Source organism: Bombina bombina, chromosome 3 (genome assembly GCF_027579735.1).
Source record: "Bombina bombina isolate aBomBom1 chromosome 3, aBomBom1.pri, whole genome shotgun sequence".
NCBI classification, from domain to species: Eukaryota; Metazoa; Chordata; class Amphibia; order Anura; family Bombinatoridae; genus Bombina; species Bombina bombina.
The window spans coordinates 694,696,485-694,717,840 of record NC_069501.1 but is presented as its reverse complement, the minus strand read 5'-3'; the positions used below and the strand labels follow the sequence as shown (position 1 = coordinate 694,717,840).

Sequence of the window (21,356 nt, the reverse complement as noted above, 5' to 3'; positions counted from 1 at the left end):
GTGTCCCTTTAATGCTTCCAGAGGGAGGTGAAAAAAAGGCTAGCTCTATCTCCCTGTTTACACTTGCCATACAACTGCTGTCAGATCTCAACACTTAGCAGGGTTAGCACAGACATGTTGACAGCTTGCATTTATTTGCAGCTAGATTAAATTGATTCAATTAAAGTAAAATGTTTAAAGTCTCTTAGGTTGTTCATATGGGAGTATTATTTATTTCTTACAGCAGGAGCTTTACTGTATGTGAACCACAATCTATACTTATATACTATATACTATGATATTTATTGATTCAGGGTTAGATTAGCTAGACTGTCGTTTATAATATAAGGTTTTTACACAATGGTAATCCTGTGACTATCTATAGTAGTGAATGAGTAATTAAAATCCTGGTGGACAATAGAATTACAATTGTATTCAAGGGCTATGGGCATTTTACCTGTCACTATTAAACATAGCTTCTGATATGCTGTTTCTACCCTAATTTTAATTGTGGCATCTGAAGCCACGTGCAAAGTTGAGGTTAACATTTTTAGTAGGCCACAAAATGTAGGAAAAAAAGTAGTATTTTCCCATAAGTATTGGTAGTTTTTAAAAATGTTAAATGATCAGTTAAATATATACTGGTATCTATAATAAAAAGGTACCAATGTTTTACTATATTTGTATCTCTGAACCTTTGATGACTCTTTATGCACAAAAATGCCTTATTACAGCCCCCACTGCACTTATTCTTAATTGTTTTAACCCCTTATTGACACCTTACCTCAAGAGGACCTTTTCTCCTACTGCTATTGACCCTAACTTCACAGGACCAAACTAACATTAAGGGTCCTACTTATGAAACTTATGACATGATCCGACATTGTGGACCATGTCCGACAGATCAATACGCTCTCCGCATTCAGCATTGCACCAGCAGCTCTTGTGAACTGCTAGTGCAACGGCGCCCCCTGCAGATTTGCGTCCAATCGGCCACTAGCAGGGGGGTGGCAATGTCTGTCCACCTCCTCAGAGCAGGGGGACAGGTTATGGAGCAGTGGTCTTTAGACCGCTGCTTCATAACTGGTGTTTCTGGCGAGAGCGATACAGAGCTTGATAGATATGCCCCTAACACTAATATCTGCAGGATCCCCTGCACAATTATCTTATTACCACACTAGTTCTGCAATACAACTAAACCTGTACTGCTAGCTTTATGTACTACATATCTCCTCTTCATGATGCCCAACAAAAAAAACCTAGCATTTAAGATAACATCCTCATGTACACTAATTCCTTGCTCCTGAGTCTCCCACATAACCTGAAATGCAATCACCTCCAGCACAGAAGGAAGACATAGCTCTCAACCATCCTGAATCTTTTGGGTTTGGAGGTCTGCCCATTGTTCCTTGTGCAGCTTCTTCTGTCAGAGCAAATACCTTCCCACAACAAGCTTAACTCTGTTCAACCCTTCCCACACCCGCTATGCCAAGCCCAGAGAGCACCCACATTACTGCCCCTACTGTCATGGCTCTGCTCACCAAATACTGGTTGGCCACTGTCTACAAGTCCCCTCCACCTCTCTGTCCCAGGATTTATGTAGAAAACATTGAGAGGTGTGCCTAAAAAGCTCTTCTTAATAAAACCAACTTCCATCTAAAGACAATAACACTCCATATTTAGTAGGTTCTTACATTAATCCTCAGTGCAGTTGTGGCTATTTTCACTTTTTTAATCCTAACTGAGGAAGGTCTTACATCATCCTTCTTTTCTGAGTATGTCATAGTCTGGCCCAGATTTTGTTCTGTTTATAGTGTTGTTTCTTTCATTGGTTAAGTGATTAATCAATCATAAAATAGGTCTATCAAAATTAAGACTCCTCTCTTCGGATTGCTTTGTCACCAAAAACTGGCTATGAGATTGTGAAACAGCTGCCTTTTAAACATTTGCTGTTGATTTATTTCTATTCCAGTACACTGCTGTACAAAACAGAATTCACAGTATACACATCAGTAAGCTACCTCCAACAATCAGCTTTTCAAAGCTTGTTCAGTATTTCTCTTGAGACGTAAACCATTTGTACTTATTCACTCAAAGTAATGCATGACTGAATGAGCATTACATTGGCTTCAAGATTAAATAATACGAAAAGTAGATATAGGCGGCATCTTTCATTTAAAACTGTGTCAGGGAGGTAAACCTAAACTTGCAGTGATTATTTGTGCCAGAGATAAGCATTAGAAACTCTTGATGCTATTGCTTTTTCAAATGTATCAAGAGAAAAAAAAAACTATTTTCATCATTAAACTTAGATTGAAAGAGGCATATTCGTTCTCTGACTTATGGGGCCTATTTTCTGAAGCTACGCTTGAAGCTATAATGAGCCGAAAACACAAATTGAAGTCAGTGGGAGCTTTCAGCAGATAACCATGTTTCTAATTTTGTTGAATCTCCAGCAATATTAAAAATACATTTGAGTTCTTTTGTTTCAACTACTTAATTCTTCTGAGGTCCAACAGGAGGAATTTAGAATTTAGACCTGGATTCATTAAGAATCTTCACACCAGAAGACTTAAATTCATTTGCTAAAAATTAATACCTTGCTGAATGGATCCTCAAGACATGATAAAGTGTTCTGGCCATAGCTAGGATACCTAACACAGGAAAACACCCTTTATTAGACCCAAGGTTATCTAGGCTTTGCTCCCATTGTGAATAGTTTTTGAAGAAATTTAACCTGTGGAAAAATATAATTTCTTTAAGTCAGCTAGACAATTAACATAATAAACTCACAAATACATATGAGGTGCTACTGCCATAACTAGAGGGTCATTCCATTAAAAACTTAAATGCACATAGATGAATTACATCATCATCACATTACATCTCAATATACATGTATTGGCAAAAATGCTTCTATTAAAAGTTATCACTGTTTTAGTGTTAACATTTCTCTCTGAACATGCACGTGAAGTATAGCTGGATATTCTCAGTGCACCAGCATTATAAATACTGCAGCTGCTCAGAGCATCAGTGGGGCTTGCACCATGTCAGCAATTAACAAACGGAATCAAATAAAATGACACAATAAGAGTGCAGAGTTGAGAGCCAAAAATAAAAAAAAATTCAAAAGACCACTATAGAAAGCTTCATAGGGTACATTGAACATAAACTCTACAGTACACCTATACCTGATACATTTAGCGTAATTAGGTTGGATGTGAAGAATGGTCAGTTATCCGTGGAAATTTAAATTTAAAATAATGATTACTAAGAAAACTATACTTTAACCAGAGTTTTTGTAACAGTGGAGCAACGCAGTATTCTGTTTAATTAAAATTACTAAATATGTGTATTACTCAAACAAACTTGCAATATTCCACTGTTAATAATTCCAGAATTGTATCAGTTCTGATTCTATGCCCACCACTTTACCCCACAAATATGCCAGTTTTGCTTTGATTTATACTGATACTTTTATTTTCTGCAATGTGCTCCAAACTCCTAATTTAAAGGAACATGGAAATTTTTATTGTTTTGTTTACAAAAATGAATTGTAAAGTTGTATACCTTTTAGGTATGGCATACCCTAGTAGAACAAGGGGGTATGCTCAGGTCCAGCACATGCGTACCTTGCAGCCAGTCACGTCACCAACATTTTTTTATCACTCACTATGACAGATATCACTTAACTTGTACATTATTCCATATACTACCTAAGTATACTGTACCTAAATATATACATTTTGGCATGACAAATAAGAAATATTGATACAAATTGCTATACTGGAAGTTAAAGGACTTTAACTATGCATTACTGATAGATACAATTGTTGACTTCTGTAAAAAAATAAAAAAGTTGTTAAACTATTTAAAAAATGTACAAAATAACTCAAACCATAATAATGTTCTTTAATATTGAATGATCAGCTAAACAGTCCTGTCTAAAATGTTATTCTTGCTCCTAAATGGTTACGGGTTAACCTTGACAATACCATTAAAGAATCTGTGTGAGCAGACCATCTTGGTTAGAGTCTGCTCAATAATCAACCCTTACCATCCTTTGTTGAGGTTTAGTGGATGCAAACCAGGCTTAGCATATGTTACACCCACATTAATTGACTATTACTTTCGTTTCTGTTTCTGCCCATAATAATAATGAGATTTTTTATAAACCTTTCAGTTTGCATTGATTTTCCACCAAAAGATGACAAGAACTTATGAAAAAAAGCATTTACATTCCATTCATTCAGTTTACCATATTGTATAAGAAATTAGAATATTATTGCTAAAATAAAGGATTCCCATTAGTGTTGCAGGAATGTCCCTCATCTTTTTCCAACAGCTTTAGCATTTAACCATCTCATTTATTTTCATAATTCATTATTATCTCAGTTCTTCAGAATGTAGATGTATATTTAAAAACATGATTCAATCTGATTTGATTGCCACCGCATTGTGTTCAAAGTAATTACCATTCATTTGGCTTTTGAGGCTGTTGAATGAATTTTCCACATGAGATGCCTTAATTTGTGCGTGTTTTATTGCTGTAAAGTAGGTATTGGCAAGCTGCCTGAAACTCTAGCAAAGGCCTTTAATTCCTGTTGCTATGTAATAAAACAATTGATACAAGTAACCCAAAATGGAATTATTAAAATTGATTTTGTTAGCCGTCAGAGCTATTAAAAAATTGCAGTTAGACTTGTAATGCATTGCGAGGCTCAATATTTATTGAATAATTATTTTGAGATGTAACACAAAGGGTGTTATAGAATTAAATCTCTCATTTGTGCTTAAAGGAACACTAAACCCAATTTTTGTCTTTCACAATTCAGATAGAGCGTGCAATTTTAATAAACTTTTTAATTTACTCGTATATCTATTTTTCTTCATTCTTTAGCTATCTTTATTAAAAAGGAGGGATGTAAAGTTAAGGAGCTGGCCCATTTTAGGTTCAGTACCCTGGATAGTGCTTGCTTATTGGTGGCTACATGTACTACATACAGTAAAGTGGTAAAATTAGAAATGCATCTTAAACATTTGCTAGTACAATTAACCATTTTGTAGATGCAGGGTCCTGTCAATTCTTGTAACCCTTTGGTTACAGAATATTTTTATAGAATGCTCTCCTAGATTGTTTAATCAAATATTTTAGTGGAAAAAAATGTAAATATAAACAAATATGCCTCTAATGACTTTGAATGGAGTCTATAACGAAACCAAATGATAACAAGTTGAATTTAACATTTTTGCATGGTGAACTATAAAATATCTCAAGCACCTAATTCATGATTTTAAAAGTTTTTCACATACCAAAGTAGAAAGTAAATACTTACTGATAAGTTCTGTGAGTAGAAGTATTTTATTTAATATACATTTGTTTAGAGAGATAGGTATATGTGAGTGCATCTAATAGACCAGATTTACTGTACTGCAAGTTGATCTGAATGGGGATATGTAAATAGCAGCAATTAAACTGATCAGTATTTAATTCCCATTCATTTTAGTAGAATTAACTTATGCTATGGCCAATCAAAGCATTTTTGTTTTCTGTAAAGCTTTGTGATTGGCTAATGTGTCATGTTTAACAAATAAAACGATGCAAACAAATGTATCTAATTTGCCATTACTTTGTGATGAATTGTATATGATAAAGGTGTAACTGATGAATACAGATACAGATTTTGTGTTCGTTATACTGTAGTATCAGTTTTCATGTTAAAATCTAAGCATTTAGTTTAACTGGCTGTAATAACAAATAAACAATAAATTTAAAATGCTTAAAAGTCTTTTCTTTTTAGTGCTACAGAGTTTATGCTATCCTTGTCCACGGTATACAATTCCATGAAGAGAAGCTTTTTCACACCTGATAGTAACTATACTACAAACAACCTGACCCAGTTACGTGCATCTATAGATATTATATCAGAGCAACTTCCTCCATTAATACAGGTAAAACCTATGTGCTAAAATTCATTTAGCTATACTGACAAAGGCCTGGACTGCAAATGGAGTACAAAAATGTTATCATTCTTTTATGTTATTGTTGCATAAGTGCAGTTAATAGTGTTTTTATTTTTTTAGTAAAACCAAATTACTTTATACCATCACGGTAAGAGTAAAACAAACTAGTCCTTGTTTAAGGCAAAATGATGCTTAGAAACATATGTAGTGAGTACCTGGAAGATTCAGAAAGTAAACAGACTTTCAACTAGTGAAGCTGCTCAGATGCTATGTAAAAAGCTTAAACAAAGTATCACAGGTATAGTAAAACCTGAATCTTACACCTTGGTAATACTAGAGCTTCTGATGGAACAGTTGTTCTTTGTCCCATATGAAGCAAACTGAAACTGAAAATATAAGTGCTACTCCACCATAAAACATTGAACTTCAATAAAACCGTGAGCAATTAAACCCCACTTTGGAGCTGACCTTGTGTTGAATAGAGTGACAATGTCGTGGCAGAGTTTAGATCTCACCGTCGTGTGTAATTGACAATTTTAGAGAGTTCCACAAATGCAGATCGTGCTCTGTATGGAGCTGTACCTTGTCTACACGGATCATCAGTGAGATTTTAAGATCCGCAGACTACTTATATCCCTTGATTTTATGATTTGTCCTTCACGTTCACATAAGTTGATTATGTTTTAAATAAAATGCAAAAGAAGGACAATGCTGCTTACAATACAAAATAACATATTAGGAATCATCCCTATGCTTTTCATTGGCCTGTTTCCAACTTTGCTTGTCTACAGTACAGGTTGTCCAGACAAACCTCATGCTGATTAGTTTTTAGACTATCCCAGAGCTCATTCTTCCTTGTCTTCAGTCAAGAGGGTATACTCTATTACTTTAGGAAAGTTTATGAAAACAAGTATCTACAAAATGTCCATTATTTTTTTCTTTTATAGAAATAAACTCTACATTGATTTTCTTTTCTAAAGCATTAGGGACCTATTTCCCCTCTAATAATAAATATGAGCTATGTACTAAGCTAATGTTGTATAACTGTATGATAATAATAAATGTTTCATTATGAATTAAATTAACAGCTGATGCAGAGATTTCAACTTAAGGTAACATTTTGTAAACTTCTCTGACAAATCTACTCCATATAGATTGATGAAGTTCAAGCATCAGTTTATGAACCAATCACAAGTAATCAAGGGATCACAAGAGAACTGCAAACAAGCAAACACGTTCTTTTACAGGTAAAAAACAGAAACATTGTTGTTTAATGCAAAGAAAAATAATAGAATCTCAGCAAAAAAATATCAAATAAAACTGTAGCTTATTTGAAGACGTAAATATATAAATATGTGTAGGGTGGTACTTGTGTGAGTAAATATCTTTGTGTGTTAAACTAATTTCATACCATCTCCATCTTATTGTAAATGGGTTAGTTTGAATGGGACACACTTAAAGGGACACTAAACACAAATTTTTTCTTTCATGATTTAGACAGAGCATGCAATTTTAAGCAACTTTCTAATTTACTCCTATTATCATTTTTTCTTCAATCTCTTGCTGTCTTTATTTGAAAAAGAAGGCATCTAAGCTAAGGAGCCAGCCAATTTTTGGACTCTGGACAGCACTTGTTTATTGGTGGGTGCATTTAGCCACCAATCAGCAAGCACAACCCAGGTGGTTAACCAAAAATGGGCCAGCTCATAAACTTACATTCTTGCTTTTCAAATAAAGATAGCAAGTGAATGAAGAAAAAATGATAATAGGAGTAAATTAGAAAGTTACTTAAAATTGCATGCTCTATCTGAATCATGAAAGAAAAAAATTGGGTTCAGTGTCCCTTTAAGCATGTAAACATCAAAGTCTGTCCCTTTTCATTTAGCTATGCACACAAATGATATGCTGTTAGTATAAATACAAACCACAAAAATAGCAGAAAATAATGTCAGTTTTTATGACAAATATAACGGATATGGTAAAACAGCATCTTATGAGTTATAAGTTCCTAAAAAATTTCATCAAACAGGTTATGGTTCCCCATTTAGCATAAGTTCACTTTCCCAATACACCAAAATTAAAATTTAGGATTCTATGTCTATATTTCCTAAAAATATAGTAACTGAATATAGAAAATAAAATATTTTCTTGTTATTCTTAGACTTTATGGAGAAAAACATTTAAACACAAAAGTTATTTTATACATTATAAAAGTACACAAAATTCTGATTTTCTAAAGGGGTGACAACACTTTTGGTTTAAACTCAGTACATATTATTAAAATAAAATTATAAACCACTTGCACCTAGAACAATCTGATTTTTACACACATTCAGTTCTCTCATTTGTATAACTTCAAAATTTGTGATTACTTGAGAAAAAAAAGGATCTAGAAGCACTGAGACCAGGGAAGCAAAATGAGACTAGGGGCAAGATTACATATGCGGGCGACGCCGGTTTTTACGCAGTTTTGGTATCACATATACGGCGCCACATATAAATGCGGCACCTTTATTTCACCCGTCGCCCACAATTTTTACTCCCATAAGCTAAGATAGAACCGCGTCGCAAATCGGTATCACATATTCAGCGCAAGGACTAACGCGGTGAAAATGGAGACATTTTACTCTATTTTCACCTTGCCACACATAGGCAGGTGCAGCACTGTAAATCTGAGCAGTGTAACTCCCGTAACTGCCTGAAAATTTTAACTAACACCTAACGCATGTGCAATATCTATCTGTCAACCGCCAACCCCCACCGCAATAACTAATAAAGTATATTAACCCCTAATCCACCATCAACCCACATCGCAATAAACCTAATAAATTTATTAACCCCTAATCTGCTATAAACTCACCTCACAATAAACCTAATAAATGTATTAACCCCTAATCCACCATTAACCCACATCACATTAAACCTAATAACTGAATGCCCTTTTAAGGGCAATGCCCATACACATGCCCCTTTAGGGGCAATGGGTAGTTTAGGTTGTTTAGTGTTAGGTTTATTTATTTTGGGGGTTTGGTGGGTGATGGGTTTTACTGTTAGGGGGGACTTAGAATTTTTTTTTAAATGCAAAAGAGCTGTTTAACTTAGGGCAATACCCTACAAAAATCCCTTTTAAGGGCTATTGGTGAGGGGGTGTTTTTATTTTGGGGGGCTTTTTTATTTTCATAGGGATTAGGTTTAATTTTTTTTATTTTGGATAATTTTGTGTAGTGTTAGACTTTTTTATTTTTGGTAATTTTAGATTTATTTATTTTAATTTAATCTTGGGTTTATTTTTCTAAGTAGTTAGGATTTTTTATTTTAATTGTAAGTTAGTATTTTATGTAATTTGGGGTTAATTAAGTGGGTGTTAGGTTAGGGGGCTTAGTAATTAAATGAGTTATTTGCGTTGTGGGGGTTTGGCGGCTTAGGGGTTAATAGGTTAATTAGGGTACTTGCGTTGTGGGGGCTTGGCGGATTAGGGGTTAATAGTTTTATTAGGATTATTGTGTTGTGTGGGTTTGGCGGTTTAGGGGTTAATAGTTTTATTAAGATTATTGTGTTGTGTGGGTTTGGCAGATTAGGGGTTAATAGATTTATAAGGTTTGTTGCGATGTGGGTTTATGGCGGATTAGGGGTTAATAGTTTTAATAGGTACTTTGCGATGTAGGTTAATGGCGGATTATGGGTTAATACATTAGGTAGTTTGCAATGTTGGGGCTGGAGGATTTAGCGGTCAATACTTTTACTAGGTAGATCGCAATGTGGGTGAATGGCGGATTAGGGGTTAATAGTTTAATTAGGCATATTGCGTTGTGGGGTTTGTTGGTTTAGGGGTTAATACATTTATTATTTGTTGCGATGTGGGGGGATTGCGGATATAGGGGTTTTACGTGTCTGGTTTATTTTTGGGAGGAGGGTTAGACTTTTATGGGAGATTTGATTTTTTTGAATTTCTTAGGCGCCGGCAGTTTCTAAAGTGCCGTAAGTTACTGGCGACTCCAGAAATTTGTAGTTATGCACATCGCTAGTTTATCTGACTTACGGCACTTTATGAACTGCCGGCGCCATATATGTGATACCCCAATGTGCGAGGTGACATTACGGGCGGCACTGGTTTCAGCAGTTATGCTGAAGCTTGCGCCGCATATGTAATCTCGCCCTAGAAGTTTCTGCTAGGGCATTAACATTATGACAATCTATTGGTAGTTATAAGGGCATGAACATGTTGGGAACCCCGCCTTCACATTCTGTGTATTACGATTTTTTCTATAGTGAAGATTGAGTTTTTTTAGACTCTCCCCATGCTTGTTGTGGTATATTTGTTATGAAAATCACCCAAACAGGATGATTTAAAAAGAGGGAGACTGCCTCTTTCAAATAAGGAAATAAGGAGCTACCACATCCACATCACTCTTCCCATGATGTTCATACCACCTGTGAATTTGAATATGGTTTACTTGCTTCATTTTAATTTGTAGTCGCCAGAGTTCCCATAAGAGCCAGAGCACCCAAATAGTCACCTTGCAGATACGTAAGTTATGTGCTTATTGCAATCACCTGCTGCCCAAAAAAGACATCAAACATCTCAAAAATGAGATCCCATTTATGGCACCTACTAATGTAAAGTACTTAAGAAGCTAACTCCCCTACTTCTAAAATAGAGCCTGTGCCCTTTTTTGTGCTTACCTAGTGGTGTAGATGATTATCATTTCTGTTTCCACTGGCATCATCTAAAAGCAAACTTGCCCTACTGGTGGTTAAGAAGCTGATATAGGGTCTCTGAAATGGACTCCATGACATTGAGGAAATGTCTCTGCCATTGGGCTCTTCCCTGTTGCATGTGATGCCATTATGAATCTGATGATGAGTTTAATACAGGGGAACCTTCATTTTCTCCTCATTAAAGGGACATTGTAAACTAGATTTTTCTTTCCATAAATGTTTGTAGATTATCAATTTATATAGCCCCTCTGTGGGGTGTTTTTGTAAAAATGTATAGATTTGCTTATATTTTAATAACATTGTGCTGATTTTCAGACTCCTAACTAAGCCACATTGTTTTATGTGTATACTGATGTCTACAGACTTCAGATTGCTTCTGTTTGTATAATGGGTCTTTTCATTTGCAGGGCAGTGGGGAGGGTCTGATCTAAGCCCATTTCAGTGGGTGTCCCAGCCTAACCTCAGCAACAATGCTAAATTGAGAGCTTCTTAAAGGGACACTGAACCCAAATTTTTTCTTTTGTAATTCAGAAAGAACATGCAATTTTAAGCAACTTTCTAATTTACTCCTATTATCAATTTTTCTTCGTTCTGTTGCTATCATTATTTGAAAAAGAAGGCATCTAAGCTTTTTTTGGTTTCAGTACTCTGAACAGCACTTTTTTATTGGTGGATGAATGTATCCACCAATCAGCAAGGACAACCCAGGTTGTTCACCAAAAATGGGCCGGCATCTAAACTTACATTCTTGCATTTCAAATAAAGATACCAAGAGAATGAAGAAAATTTGATAATAGGAGTCAATTAGAAAGTTGCTTAAAATTTCATGCTCAATCTGAATCACGAAAGAATTTTTTTGGGTACAGTGTCCCTTTAAGTAATTTTTAAAAGGTTTTATATTGGAATTTTATTTTAGTATCTGTGCATATTCTTCTTTATAGTAGTGTCTATTACATGCAGTTATATGAACATTGGTGTACACTGTCCCTTTAACCTACTAGTTAAAGAGACATGAATGTCAAAATCAATATTTCATGGTTCAATTTACAACTATTATAAAATGTACTTTATTCTCTTAGTATCCTTTGTTGAAAAGCATATTTAGGTAGGCTCAGAAGATGCACTACTGGGAGAAAGCCTCTTGTCAATAACGCACGAAATGAGTTGTCAGATAGGGTGCCAATGGGGCATTACTGCTCTAGAACTGACTCTATGTGTTTAACCAATTTGTATTGGTTTAACACATACATTAGTTATATGCAAGCAACAGTACAATACTAAAATGCTCTAACACATTGCAAAATGTTGTATTAGCACTTTTATGTCCCTTTGACAAGTAAAATTAATAATGTATCTGTAAATAAGTAGTTACAGTTGTATCTTGAAATGGGTCAGGGTCATAATTATTATTCATGATATTTATTATAACGTATCTGATTTATAAATAAACTCTATAGATGTCTTATTAGTGACAGAATTAGCATATATGATTTTGTGTGATATTTTTAGATTTAAGGTATATAGATACTAGACCGATACAATTTCTATACATTGTGACATTTCATGTAGTTTATTGGTGAGTTTATTTGTTGAAAAGTTACTTGTTTTATATTGAGGTAGTGGGGCCGATTTATCAATGTCTGGCGGATCATGTCCGCCAGACATCGCTGAATGCTGACAGCATACGCTGTCTGCATTTAACATTGCACAAGCAGTTCTGTTGAACTGCTTGTGCAATGTAGCCGCCTGCAGATTTGCGGCCAATCAGCTGCTAGCAGGGGGTGTCAATCAACCCGATCGTACACGATCAGGCGGATTGATGTCTGCAGCCTCAGAGGAGTCGTACGAGTTAAGGAGCAGCGATCTTAAGACCGCTGCTTCTTAACTCCTGTTTCTGGCGAGCCTGAAGTCTTTCACGGAAACAGACGTATTTTGGCCAATACGGGGCATAATAAATCGGCCCCAGTGTATTATTTATGTATTATGTTATTTTGAGTGTGATTTATTTAAAAACAAATAATCTAAACTTTGAGAGACTATTTGTTTTGCTCTAAGAATTCTTTAGTAATTCCCATTGTTTTCATAGAAAAAACTAAGGCTAGAATTTTTTTATTTTTTATTCTGATTTGCTAAAGTGAAGGTCAATTTTGATGAATTAGTGCCCGGTTTTTAATAATTCTATTAAAAACAAGGGCACTTTAATTAATCATTGAAATTTCACTTGTTTTCTTCTAAAACTTACCTTTTAATCCTGACATCCGCTACAGCGATTCCCCCGGCCGTCGGAAGCCTCTTCTTACGTCAGAATTGAGGAATCCGGCTTCCTCCAATCAAGGCTTTCCCCCTGCGGGGATCATGGCCTGAGGCAACGCCGTAATTGGAGGAAGCCGGCCTCCTCATTTTGGACCCACGAAGAGGGCTTGCGAGGTGCGGAGGAAGCGCTTCAATGGCTGTCAGGATTAAAAGGTACCTTTTGAAGAAAATTAGTGAAATGTCAATTGTGATAAATTAAAGTGCCCTTGTTTTTAATAGGATTATTAAAAACCAGCACTAATTCATCAAAATTGACCTTTACTTTAACAGCCAGCACAAGATTTCATAGACTGTGACAAATTCTCTCTGAATTATTTTACTGTCGGAATGCAATGTTGTTGTAGCACAATGTAAAGCATAATCCCCCTAACTGTACTTGAATACAACACATTAAGCTTTTCAATTATGCTCCCCAGTCCACTATAAATAAATGATTCTTATATGCCAATAGGATACAGATCTGTCTTATATTTAACAACCTGACTGCTATAGAATGATTCAGTAGATTTATGTGCAATGCTTCAGCTGTCTTTGGCAGCCAATAGGTAGCACTAGCAGCAGAAGGTTATTGTTGCTCACTTTAAAAGTGAACATACTGATATTATCTTTTGTTGGGTTACACTAAAGAATAAACTGTTGTACAAGCTGCTATGGACGGGGTGGTGTTTTTCCACACCACCCCGTGGCACTGAAAATCAGTGAGTTTTGAGGAACAGCAGAATAGACTATAAATTTCAGCCAAATCATATTTCATCATCAGAATATAACTGTTAGAGCTGACAATGCTGAATTAGTTTGTAGCAGTCACGATAAAAGAAAGCCTCCTGCAGCTGCTTTACTTGGCACTTTCCTTTGTGGACTCTTTGCACTTATGGTCTATTAATCATTGGCAGCAGGGAAAGTTGCAGACTGATGCACTTTGGATTGCACACATAATAGAAAGAACATAGCTCTCATAATGTATTTATTTTGATGAGTAGTTTGAAATGGCCATAGTGGTATTATGTTTAACCACCTAATTGGGAAATATTCCTACAGTTTTATAGTAAAGCATAATGTAGCTGCATGTGTGAAACATCCAAGAAATCACAACCCTTACAACATTTTCTATAGCAGTTAAACTTAGTAGTAGGAGACAATTCAATTAATAAATCACATTTTTTTTTGGGGGGGGGGGGGGGCGTGGAGAAATTTATGCTAAATAATATTTGTAATATTTTATTTGACTAAAATTATTCAGAAGAAAAACCTAACATAACAGGTGTCGTATCACTTTCAGCCAAGAGAGGGATGGAGGTTGCTATTCATCTATAAACAAATCAGTATTTATATTTACACCTTTTACATATATATTACAAGTAGGAAAATAAGTAATATTCCAACTTGCAATATAGATTTAAAAGGTGTAAATATACATTTTCTAAATAACAATTATCTACTGATAATATGAAATAAATGATCTGTGCAACTATTTATACTGCTTGTTCTGTTATTTATATTAAATAATACAAGAACTCAGCTAAAATATAATAACCCATTAATCTATTAACACATATCACTTGTGTCTCTGATGGACCAATATTTGGGAAAGCTGTAAAAAAATGTTAAATAACACAGAGTACAGTGCACCTTGTTACTGAATCTTACCTCAAAGACCAATCACATGAGAGCAAGGCCTGTCTATTACCCCAAACCTCAAGTGACCATACTCATCCAGGAAGGTAAATTATTAAAGGGCTATGACACCCAAATATTTTCTTTTGTGATTTGATACCCTATCAGTTAGCAAGATTTCTTGCTCCCAGGTGTCTTTTATACAGATAACAAGCTGAGATTAGGAGCACTCTCTTAAAGGGAGTGCTTCTAATCTCATCTTATTACCTGTATAAAAGACATCTGTCCACGGAAGCAATCAATCAGATTCCAAACTCTCCACCATGGCTAAGACCAAAGAGCTGTCCAAGGATGTCAGGGACAAGATTGTAGACCTACACAATGCTGGAATGGGATACAAGACCATTGCCAAACAGCTTGGTGAGAAGGTGACAATAGTTGGTGCGATTATTCGCAAATGGAAGAAACATAAAATAACTGTCAACCTCCCTCGGTCTGGGGCTCCATGCAAGATCTCACCTTGTGGAGTTTCAATGATCATGAGAACGGTGAGGAATCAGCCTAGAACTACAAGGAAAGATCTTGTCAATGATATCAAGGCAGCTGGGACTATAGTCACCAAGAAAACAATTGGTAACAGACTACAGCGTGAAGGACTGAAATCCTGCAGCGCCCGCAAGGTCCCCCTGCTCAAGAAAGCACATGTACTGGCCCATCTGAAGTTTGCCAATGAACATCTGAATGATTCAAAGGAGAACTGGGTGAAAGTGTTGTGGTCAGATGAGACCAAAATAAAGCTCTTTGGCATCAAATCAACTCGCTGTGCTTGTAGGAGGAGGAATGCTGCCTATGACCCCAAGAACACCAACCCCACCGTCAAACATGGACGGGGAAACATTATGCTTTGGGGGTGTTTTTCTTCTAAGGGGAAAGGACAACTTCACTGCATCAAAGGGACGATGGACGGTGCCATGTACCATCAAATCTTTGGTGAGAACCTCCTTCCCTCAACCAGGGCATTGAAAATGGGTCATGGATGGGTATTCTAGCATGACAATGACCCAAAAACACATGGCCAAGGCAACAAAGGAGTGGCTCAAGCAGAAGCACATTAAGGTCCGGGAGTGGCCTAGCCAGTCTCCATTCCTTAATCCCATAGAAAATCTGTGGAGGGAGTTGAAGTTTCGAGTTGCCAAACATCAGCCTCAAAACCTTAATGACTTGGAGGGGATCTGCAAAGAGGAGTGGGACAAAATATCTTCTGAGATGTGTGCAAACCTGGTGGCCAACTGCAAGAAATGGCTTACCTATGTGATTGCCAACAAGGGTTTTGCCACCAAGTACTTAGTGATGTTTTGCAAAGGGGTCAAATACTTATTTCACTCGTTAAAATGCAAATCAATTTATAACATTTTTGAAATGTGGTTTTCTGGATTTTTTTCTTGTTATTTTGTCTCTCACTGTTCAAATAAACCTACCATTAAAAATATATACTGATCATTTCTTTGTCAGTGGGCAAACGTACAAAATCAGCAGGGGATCAAATAATTTTCCCCTCATTGTACTTCTATTATCAAATTTGCTTTGTTCCCATAATATTCTTTGTTGATGGGATACCTAGGTAAGCATTTGGAGTACTAAATAGCAGAAAATAGTGCTGCTATTGAGTGCTCTGGCAAATGGATAACATCCTTGCAAAACTGCTGCCAGATAGTGTTCCAGAAATGGGCAGGTTCCCTAAGCATATGTTCCTGCTTTTCAACAAAAGATACCAAGTGAACAAAAAAATTATAATAAACATGTTAGAAAGTTGTTTAAAATTGTAAGCTCTATCTGAATCCTGAAACAAAAAAATAGGTTTCATATTCCTTTAAGTGTTTGCAACGGATATTAATATATGTTTATCCTCCAATTGTTCTGCTTTTTAGGGTGATTCAAAAGGTCAATAGAGAAAATCAGGAGACTATTTTCATGCTCCTGCTAGACTAAGAAAGACCTGGTCCTGAGCATGGTCCTTGTGGTAGGTCATAGTTACTGGTTATTTCTCAATGCATCTAAAGGGGTGAAAGAGACATTCCAAAACATTTTGTAAAGTATATCCTAACATTATGAAGCTATATACCCGAAATGGGTGATTGATAAGAGTAACTCATTTATTGTAAGTGTGCATCTTGGTATAATCAGTGGTATGTATGAAAGTATGCTGAGCAGTTTACGGTATGTGGAAAACCATCTGTTTAATTTTAGAAAGCACTTTGTATTATATTTAAAATTGTTTTAAAATATTTTTTTTATTACTGCCAGTATAATCTCTCTCTAATAGCTAAATTTAGTCACCAATCAGCAAGCGCTACCTGTGTGGTGAAACAAAAATGGGCTACATTTCTACTTTTTCAAATTAAGATACCAAGAGAATGAAGAAATATTGATAAAAGGAGTAAATTAGAAAGTTGCTTAAATTGCATGCTCTATCTGATTCATGAAATAAAAAATGTGGGTTTCCTATCCCTTTAATGTCATTGAAACTCGATACAATTATTTGTATTGAATCTCATAAATTAATGTATGTTTGCCTTTAAATAAGCTATTAATAGTGTCACTTGATAATTTCTGTAAATTCATCTTTTTCATAAACTATGCAACATTTGGTTAAATCTCATACAAACATGTTGCAACTTTTTTTCCCTGTTTTTATGATTGTGGGGTTTGTCCCTCATAGCACACAGAGCTGAGTGAGTTTTCATTATTTAATTATTAAATGATGTGCATTGAAAAGACATGCACTACTTGGCAGTTTCAATTGTACTTTTATCACAATCCCATTCTATCTATATCTATCCGTTTATATCTATATATCTATCAATCTATTTATCTATAAAAATGGCACTCTCACATTAGAATTCAAGGTTTACTCGCTTGGGTGCTGTAAATGAATGAGGAAATAAGAAACCAAACCTTGAGCTCACTTCCATTGAGCCGTTAAAAATGGAGCCGTAAGCTACCAAAGCGGCCGACAGCTAAAAGTAAATTACGGCTCCATTTTAGTACCAGGTTTCCATTGAAAAAGTTTACGCTTTGTGTGCAGTCGCTCTTTTCGTGTAGGTGTAAGTTAGTGTAAGTCCACCCGATGCCAGATTTCTAAAACATTAATAGGTTACTATGGTAACCCGACCTTACACTACACTCGATCACATATACGGCGCTACATACAAGTGCGGCGTGTATATGTTCCCCGTCACTCGCTGTTAAAATCAAATACTTAACGCATGCGCAATATCTAACTCTCAACCGCAAACCCCCACCACAATAACTAATAAATGTATTAACTCCTAATCCGCCAACACCCATATCTCAAAGTATCTATTTAAACTATTAACCCCTAAACCACCATGCCCCCACAATGCAATCTAGCTATTTAAACTATTAACCCCTAATCCGCCATGCCCCCACAACGCAAATAACTAATCACTAAGCCCCATAACCTAACACCCCTAAATTAACCCCATTACATAAATTAAAATAATACTAAATTACAATTAAAATAATAAATCCTAAATTACAATTAAAATAAAAAACCTAACATTAATTTAAAAATTAAACCTAATATTAAATTACAATACTTAAATCTAAAATTACAAAAAATAAAAAAGTCTACAATTGCAGAAAAAAATAAACCAAATTATCCAAAATAAAAAAATAAACCTAATCTAATACCCCTATAAAAATAAAAGTCCCCCAAAATAAAAACACCCCCTAATCTAAGACTAAACTACCAATAGTTAAACAACTCTTTTACCTAGAAAAAAATACAAAGCCCCCCCAACAGTAAAACCCACCACCCAACCAACCCCCCCCCAAAAAAAAAAACTAACACTAAAAAACCTAAGCTACCCATTGCCCATAAAAGGGCATTTGTATGGACATTGCCCTAAAAGGTCATTCAGCTCTTTTACTGCCCTTAAAAGGGCATTCAGCTGTTTTACCGCCCAATAAAATCCCTAATCTAAAAAATAAAAATAAAGAAAAAAGCCTAAATCTAACCCCCAGGCAGGTAGTCATGGTTCCTGAAGTCCGGCGATGAAGTCTTCTTCCAAACGGCGACATATTCTTCCATCGCGACGACCTCTTCTATCTTCATCCAGGACTGCGGAACTGAAGACTGGCACCGCAGAACTGAAGACCGGCGACCGCGGAGCGTGGAGGATCCTTTTCGTACAATCACCTCCGTACACTAAATATTGAATGCAAGTTACGTGTCTAAGAATGGCGTACCTTGCATTCCAATGGCTGATTTGATTCTTCAAATTCAAATCAGCCAATAGGATGAGAGCTACTGAAATCCTATTGGCTGTTCAAATCAGGCTGATCCTCCACGCTCCATGGCTCCACGGTCGCCGGTCTTCAGTTCCGTGGTCCGGGATGAAGATAGAAGAGGTCGCCGTGATGGAAGAAGATGTCGCTGCTTGGAAGAAGATTTCTCGCCTCCTGGATAAGGATGGATGACCGGACTTCAGGAACCCTGAGTAGATTTTCTGGGGTTAGTGTTAGGTTTATTTTTTGGGGTGTATTTTTTTTTAGATCAGGACTTTGCTATTTTAATGGCACAAAAGAGCCGAATGCCCTTTTAAAGGCAATGTCCATACAAATGCCCTTTTAAGGGCAATTGGTTGTTTATGTTTTTTTAGTGTTAGGTTTTATTATTTTGGGGGGGTTTAGTGGGTTGGGGGTTTACTGTTAGGGGTTAATTTTTATTTTTAGGTAAAAGAGCTAATTTCTTTAGGGCAATGCCCTACAAAAGGCCCTTTTAAGGGCTATTGGTAGTTAAGTCTTAGATTAGGGGGTGTTTTTTTAGGGGGGGGCTTTTTTACTTTTATAGGGATATTAGATTAGGTTTAATTTTTTTTTATTTTGGATAATTCGGTTTATTTTTTTTGTAATTGTAGCCTTTTTTATTTTTTGTAATTTTAGATTTAAGTATAGTAATTTAATCTTAGGTTTAATTTTTAGATTAAAGGGAAATGAAACCCAAAATATTTCTTCCATGATTTAGACAGAGCATACAATTTTAAACAACTTTCCAATGTACTTATATTATTTAATTTGCTTCTTTCTGTTGTTATCCTTAGCTGAAAGGTTTATCTATGCAAGCTCAGGAGCAGCAGAGAACCTAGGTTCTAGCTGTTGATTGATGGCTGCATATATATATATATATATATATATATATATATTGATTTTGATTGACTCACCCATGTGTTCAGTTAGAAACCATTAGTGCATTGCTGCTCCTTCAATAAATGATACCAAGATAATTAAACAAATTAGAAAATAGAAGTAAATTAGATAGTTGTTTAAAATTGTATCCTCTATCTGAATCGTGAAAGAAATTTTTTGGGTTTCATGTCCCTTTAATGTTGTTTTTTATTTTAATTGTAATTTAGGATTTAATATTTTAACTGTAATTTAGGATTTAATATTTTAATTGTAATTTAGGATTATTTTAATTTATGTAATGGGGTTAATTTAGGTGGTGTTAGGTTAGGGGGCTTAGTGATAAGTTATTTGCGTTGTGGGGGCATGGCGGATTAGGGGTTAATAGTTTAAATAGCTATATTGCATTGTGGGGCATAGCGGATTAGGGGTTGCTAGTTTAAATAGCTAGATTGCGTTGTGGGGGCATGGTGGATTAGGGGTTAATAGATTTATTATAAGTTGTGATGTGGGGGGGATGGCTGAGAAAGGGGTTTTGGCATGTCGGGTTAGATTTCAATGGGAAAAGGTCTCCTATTTTACACCTAGTTGAGCTGGGTGTAATTTTTGTTACTGTATCGGCAGCCTCCGACAGTGTATTAACAGTTTGCGCGAGCATTGGAAACCTGGTATTATTTAAAGATTAGCGGCTTCTTATACTTTGCATGGGACACGATAATGTTTTCGGCAGCCGAAGTCCAGTTGCCGAAATTGAGTTATAACTGGCCGTTGGAAGCAGTCATTTAACGATATTGCTTCCGATAGCTTATTTGACGGTTTGCGAGCGCACGCAAACCTAATTACGGCTCAATGGAAACGATTCCCCTTGTGTGTAGACAGCCACAAGGATATATCACTCTCCAGACTTTCCAAGATGCATTGGGCTTAAATGTGACATTTCGGAGTGAACACAATCTGCCCTTTTTCAGACAAACTATATATATATATATATATATATATATATATATATATATATATATATATATAATGTCTCAGTCCCTTTGACTACAATTATAGGGAAAAGCAATCTGAAAACCTCCTCTCTATCTCTCTATTGAAACACTTTAATTGTTGTTAGCATTGAACAGTGCAGCCATAATGAATTTTAAAAATATAGCAAAAATGCAGTCTCAATATTAAGTTGATTTCAATAGAGCTGCACAAATCAAGAAAGCAACTTTTAAATTGAGGCCTTTGTCATATTCAAGTCATTTTACGTTCTACTTCTGCCAAAGATAAACTGGACAGCTAAAACAGCTTTCAGACAGATGGAGTTGAACACAGATAATCAATATTATTATTCATTAATTTTATGTGCATTTTCAGCAGCAGGGGAATAAAAATATCCTAGTCTGGCAGGCAATGCAAAAATGATATACAGTCACATAGTTTAACCTTAGCCATCAGACAAAGAGCATTGAAAAAAAGTTTAAAAAATACAAAAGAAATGGATCATACAACATGTGTTTGATGGTATTTATATTAGCTCAATATGCTGCATTGAATTATTTAGTTTTTGC

General features: G+C 35.6%; 1 protein-coding gene across 1 annotated transcript in view; it reads left to right on the top strand.

Annotated features, from left to right (window-relative positions):
* Positions 1-21,356, top strand: part of LOC128652486 (uncharacterized) — an 868,114-nt gene that overhangs the window by 760,711 nt on the left and 86,047 nt on the right. The window contains exons 94-95 of the mRNA XM_053705422.1: positions 5,781-5,931; positions 7,098-7,190. Coding sequence (XP_053561397.1) covers positions 5,781-5,931; positions 7,098-7,190 — 244 coding nt within the window. The remainder of the gene's footprint in view (positions 1-5,780; positions 5,932-7,097; positions 7,191-21,356) is intronic.